Below are 6,581 nucleotides of genomic sequence, written 5' to 3' on the forward strand. Positions count from 1 at the left end.
GGCGACGGCCGGGACCCCATCTCCTCTGTAGCCGACGCCGAGACAGCCCGGAGTGAACTCCGCGGCCTCGGAGCCCGCGGCAGCGACTCCCTTCAGCCTCCGCCGCCTTGCCAGCCCGTATCCCGGCCTCAGCCCCTGGACAGGCCCCTTCGGGCAGGGGGCCTCGGAGGCTCAGGATGGCGGATTTCGACGAGATCTATGAGGAGGAGGAGGACGAGGAGCGGGCCTTGGAGGAGCAGCTGCTCAAGTACTCGCCGGACCCGGTGGTGGTCCGCGGCTCCGGTCACGTCACCGTGTAAGGCCCGGAGGAGGGCGAGGACGGGAGGTGCAGGGCTGGGGCGGGCCCCTTACTCCGCGGGGGCCCTCTCGCCCCGATGTGCGTCTGGTGTCGGAGGCCTGCGGGAGGAGTAGGCGACCAGGAAGTGAAAACTTGCTTTATTTTCATTGGTTTCGGTCTCTGAAGTGGGGACAGACGCTGCCCTCTCTCCCCCCGCACCCCTCTTAGTAGGCCCTTCGGGCCTGGGCGCCTTGACGGATCCCAGAAGGAAGGTTATTCTTCAGGGTCTGTCCTTCCGGCCACCCCTTCAGCTTTGGGGTGGAAATATGCATTTTCTCATCCAGTTACCCTGTGCTTCTGTCTCCTCGTCTGTGCCTTTGAGCCTAGTGACATATGGCTCAGAGGCCAGATCTGGGCCGGGTGAGACCCCAGTGACGATCGGTAATGAGTCGTTCCCTGTCCTTGTGTATTTCACACACCCACAGGTCTTCCCAGTTTCTTGCAGAGTCAGTTTCTGCGGAACTGGGGCAAGTTCCTGTAATTGTATATGATAAAAAGAAGTATAGATGAACATATATATTTAAGATGCAGAACGATGTATGCTTACACATAATTTTTTAAAAAATCTATGTGATGGGCACACACCGCTCAGGTTACTGAGGGTTCTCAGTAATCTAAGTCCCTCCTTTGGGCATGAACTCTGGGATGGCTTCTTCATTTGATAAGGGTTCCTGTAAGTCCAACTGGCAACATTTTAAAAGCGCAATATTATTCAAACAATAAGGAGGAGACCTTTCTGAAAGGTCATGACTAATAAAGGAATGTGAAGACTTGAACCAAATAATGAGCTGTCCGGAAGCAGGAAGTTTTGTAATGTTTCTCTGAGAAGTACAGAGTTTTGTACAACTTGAAGTATTTATACTGTTTTTCATTTTAGATCTCTGTTCAAATCCTAGGTCAAACTTCATGCTTGTCAGATATCTCCCCACTTCACCTTTTTAGTAAAATAAAAGGGCCAGCAAGTCTGAGACTGCCTGGAACACTTTTCATTATATTTTTGCTTTAGGGTGAGTGGGTCTTGCAGTGAATAACTTTCAGTGAAACAGTAAGACTTTTCATATAAGATCGTCAGCAAAACCCTTGCATTTCTCAATACATGATGTGACCAGCCATATTGTTTGGGTGTGCTTATGTAATGCTTTGATTTCTTTAGCACCTGTTAGTTTATATTCAGGTGACTTAACCAGGGTGAAAACGCTGCCTAAGTGCTGTCACAGTGCCATGAGAAGACAATGGAATTTATCACCACAATAACAGTTACTTAGTATTTTAACTGTTATCACCAGCAGAATTAAGAAATATAACCAAATATAGTGGGATATTAAATCTTTTTTTTAACACATATCACAGAAATTTTTAAGTCTTCAGAGCCTGCCATTTAAGTTTTGTTTGACTATTAGGACCTTTTTACATTCTTTTAAACCTAAGGAGTGCTTAAAGAAGAGTTTTCAAACTTTATCATGTTGTCTGCCCACCCTGCCCCTTACATTCCTCTTGTCAAAAAAAAGCTGGCAATATTTTATTTAAAAAGGTGCAACTATAGTTATAATGTTTCCTCTGTTTAAGGAAAAGAAAAACTAAGTACTTTCTTGGGCATTATGGAAAATATAATAGGGGAACTGCTCCGAACCAAATAGGTGATTAGTAAGTTTGATTTTAGTTGACTGCTTAGAGAGGTTAACAGAGTGGAGAGAATTATTAGTGGTTCTCAACGTTAGTTGCCCATTAGAATCACCTGGGGAGCTTTAAAAAAAAAAAAAGCCTTGTCTTTGCCCCAGTTGAAAGCCAGTTATCTGAGTGAGTGTCCCAGGCTTGCATAGCTTGTTTAAAAAGTTCCACAGGTGATTCAAATATGTACCCAGGATTGAAAACCACTATTTCAGAGTATAAGAGGAACTATATGCCACCAGTAAGCAGTATGCCTTTCTACGAGGGGAGTTAATTTTTGTGCGATATCCCTCAGCAACTTCCCTTTCTTTCCTGTTACCTTGGTTCCAGGCTCTGGGTTCAGATCTATCCTCTGCCACTTTTTGGGTAAATTATTTATGTCTAAGACTCTTCATTTAAGATGGGGATAGTTATAGTCACTCACTGTTAAAATTATTAAGGATTAATTGAGAAAATACATGCAAAGAATTCATCACATTGTATGGTAATGTGCTCAATATATATTAGCCTTTATTATCATTCACACACACAGCGTTCCACTTTGAGAAACATAGGAGTAAAGCACAGTACTAAGAAATCTGAACTGCCGTTTTCAAACCTAATAGTGATTCACTTTAGTCTTGTTTTTCCATTTCTAGACAATTTGTATGAGGTTAAATTATTGTGTGAAATATTTCGGTGAGGGTTAATAAGAATCTTTCTGCATTGAAAACCTAATCCTGTTTTGTGGTGCCATATATAAATATAGTAACAGTAATGCAAAACTTTTTTTACATGACTCTGTCATACATAATTTACAGGCTTACTATGCCAATAGGAACCAAGTTAACACCTATAAAGGTTTCTGAAATTGGTGTTTATGGGTTGCTATACCTGTTGAGCATGTTCAGTTTTTCTTGCCTTTAAGTATAAATGGGGGGACTTCTCTGGCGGTCCAGTGGTTAAGACTTCGCCTTCCAATGCAGGGGGTGTGGGTTCGATCCCTGGTTGGGGAGCTAAGATCCCATATGCCTTGCGGCCAAAAAACCAAAATATAAAATAGAAGCAATATTGTAACAAATTCAATAAAGACTTGAAAAATGGTCCACATCAAAAAAAAAAATCAAGTATAAATGGGAAGAGCTATTAAAATAATTATAAGACTGATTAAGCTTATCACTGCAGCTGCCCTACCCCCTACCCATTTATTTAAACTAAGGTACTGTTCAGAGCCCTTTTCCCTTGAAAGGCAATTATAGTGTAATGTATAGAATCATCTGTAATACAGATCAATCTGAAAAGATATAGATCCATCCATATGTGTTTTTCACAGATTTCACTTTTGAGTAGACCCTTATAGTTGAATATTTCTACTCTTTTTTCCCCCTATGATTTACTACATCGTATTATAATATTACTCTCATTTTAGACATGACTATATTCTCATATGATGTAATTTGGCACGTCATTATAGTGACGTGAGAAATTAAGTCACCTTCCATTTTCTACTACACAGGCAGGTCTTCGTTAGTTTTGTGGCATAATCAGACTTTGGGGACGTAAGTATTTAAAATGTATAATTTGCCTAAACGAAGCCTGCTTTAATGTAGTTTCTAATAAAATATTTTCATGTTGACCCCAAATCAGGCTTAAACTGTGTACCTCCGTTAAGATCAGTATTCTTTCTTGATATGCTTCTAGATGAGTATAATAATTTCCTTCATTTTTGGATTTGCATGTAGCAATATGAAACAGGGTGGCAGCTCCAACAGGAAGAAATCTTGTGCAGAAGCATATTTTGAGGAAAGTGGCATTTGAAGGAAGAGAGGGAAATGATAAGTTCCTGTTATTGCATAATGTTTATGTACATGTAATTTAAAAGGCTTGAACTCCCACTTCAATTAAAAGTAGATTTCCTCTGTGTGTGTGTGTGTGTGTGTGTGTGTGTGTGTATTATTTTATTATGTAATGAAGATGAGGGGAAAAAAGTGATTAACTTATTAGGTGGTATTGGCCAAATTTGTTAATATTTTTAAATTATGGCATTCTTTGCCCCTTAGAATATATTGGTGTAAAATATAATGATCATTTGTTGAAGAGTTTGATTTTTCACAATGACGATAGTGATGTGTTAATATAAAAATTAGAATTTAAAACTAGTTTTAGGCCAGTATTCCCTATCTAAACTATCATTACAACTGACATTAGTTCCTGTCTCATTTCATGCCCTCCCATATCAGAATCAAACTTGGAGCTTTCATAGGGCATGTATAATCTTTGACTTCTAACATAAGCCCCGTCATAGAGCCAACTTATTTTACTGGGGTTTGTTTCTAATTTCACTAAATTATTGTGTCTTGGGGTACTTTCTTCTGAGGTATAATCTTCCTGTCATGTCCACAAATAATTCCTCATCCTTTACCAGTTTTTATCAGTGGCTGTGGGGCATCATTCTCTTTGTCTTCATCTCAGGTAAGCTGTGGAAAATTGAAAGATTTAGAAATGTGACTTGAAAAAATATGGGAACACTTTGGGATACAATAAGATCTTTGCATAGGAGACATCACAGGAACACTTTAGTGTATACTGACCTTTCAGGTGGTAGGGTTAAAAAAAAATTGTCTTGAAATATATATATTGGACCAAGACTGCTTCTGGATGCTGTGGTTAGCAACAAGAGACCTGAACATGATTTGCCCAAATAACAGATTCACTTTAGTTTAACAGTTTGTTTTAAACTTTATAACTCCCACCTCCTTTCTTCCACCCAACATAATTATTCCATTTTTAAAGATTAAATTTTTTGTTTGGAGATTTTTGAAGATCTTATTGATATTTCTGCACAAAGCTGGATAGTTCTTTGAGGGCAGGAATTATGCTTCTTGGTTTTTATTTCTCCATTGCTTCATATAGTGTCTGGAATGTTATAGGTCCTGAAATGTTCTCTTAAGTAAATGAGGTGATTGCATACATCTTTGGATCTTGTTAGAATTGTCAAAGGAATAACTGTTTTCTTCTTTTTTCTGTACCTACCAATGAAGGCAAACAATATTTTACAATAGAACTCTTATGAAATCACATTTATAAGATAAGTGGCCAGTCTTATTTTATTTATTTATTTATTGGCCGTGCTGTGCGGCTTGCAGGAGCTTAGTTCCTTGACCAGGGATTGAACCCGTGCCCTCGGCAGTGAAAGCACAGAGTCTTAACCACTGGACCACCAGGAAATTCTCTGGCTTATCTTTTTTTTTTTTTTGTAATGTATATATTCGTTTATTAAAAATCCATGCACAAACATATTCATTTTTGTAAAAACACATACAAATGAAAAGATGCATGTTAAATACATTTAATTGATTGCCTAAGAGGAGAGGAAGAAAATACGAGCAATGTAAGTAGGAATAAAGGGAAATTAATTCCCATGTCATATACCTATCATTTTAAAATAACAATAAAATAAGAATGCCAGGGAATTGAGAAGCCAGGGTACCAAAGGCAGAGAAGAATAGGGGTTGATGCCTAAGTCTGGGCTTCTATTTGCTCCACATGATTCACAGGGCAGGCTGATGTCTTTTCTTAAAAAACAAAGTTTGGTGAATGTGAGGAAATTGTCAACTTAAAGTAGATATTTTTTTCCCAGAGAATTTTCTTACTCCATATAATTTGAGAGGAAATTAGTTTGATTTAGAACATAGCATTGAATGTATCTCTGATAATATGAAGAAAAAAAATGCTAAATGTTTTAACTGGATTAACTGCCAAAAATTCTCAATGGGTAAACTTTCTTGAAGAAATGAGAAATATGGTAGTAAACTGAAGTTTCAAAATTTTACTGTATTTGAATTTGAAATTCACATGATATTCCAGTCCAAACAGTTCAGTGTGGAATTTCTGCCTGCCAACAGATGTGAAACTAACCAGTACTTAAGATTTTATGTGTCTAGCTAAGAGGAATATAGGAACTAAATGGTGGGACGTAAATGATATGAAATTATTTATGATGGTAAATAATCAAATACTAAATATTATTATTCTAAATAACATTACTCTAAATAATAATGTAATGTGAGAGCTGCTCTTGAATTCCAACTTGAGTTTATATTCCTAGCAGGTTAAACACCTAGGATATTAGACTAACTATATACTCAGAAGGGAATCCTTTAAGTCTCTCTAGTATCTATGTCTGGCTTAGCTTTCAAATCTGTTATAAAGCTACTTAAGATTTCATTCACAATAAAATTAAGCTTTAAAATATAACAGCAACAGATGCTGTTAGGTATCCTTACTCCAGTATCTTCTGTGTAAGATTTGTTGGTGACTTTTCATAATTTGTTTCAGAATCCACTTGTAAAATCAGATCTTATACCAGTGTTTCCATGTTCATGCAGTCTAGCTTAATCCCAGTACAATATTTTTTAAACTTGCCTGATTATCAGAATCACTAAGGACATTTTAAAAAATATACATTTCGAGTTCTTACCCAAGACATCCCCAATCAGAATCTTTAGGGGAAGACTAGGAATTTTTATTTTTAATAAGACCTTGGGTGATTCTTATATTAGATGCATTTGGAAAACAATAGATGGTACTGTGGAAA

The 6,581-nt window shown here is 37.8% G+C and overlaps 1 protein-coding gene across 1 annotated transcript in view; it reads left to right on the plus strand.

Moving 5' to 3' along the window:
* Window positions 1-176: 176 nt before the first annotated feature.
* The window catches only part of CHIC2 (cysteine rich hydrophobic domain 2), a 47,865-nt gene continuing 41,460 nt past the window's right edge, over window positions 177-6,581 (plus strand). Inside the window, exon 1 of the mRNA XM_007456077.1 lies at window positions 177-295. Within this exon, the coding sequence (XP_007456139.1) occupies window positions 177-295 (119 nt within the window). The remainder of the gene's footprint in view (window positions 296-6,581) is intronic.

This window comes from Lipotes vexillifer, unplaced genomic scaffold (genome assembly GCF_000442215.2).
Source record: "Lipotes vexillifer unplaced genomic scaffold, Lipotes_vexillifer_v1.1 scaffold42, whole genome shotgun sequence".
Classification (NCBI taxonomy): domain Eukaryota; kingdom Metazoa; phylum Chordata; class Mammalia; order Artiodactyla; family Lipotidae; genus Lipotes; species Lipotes vexillifer.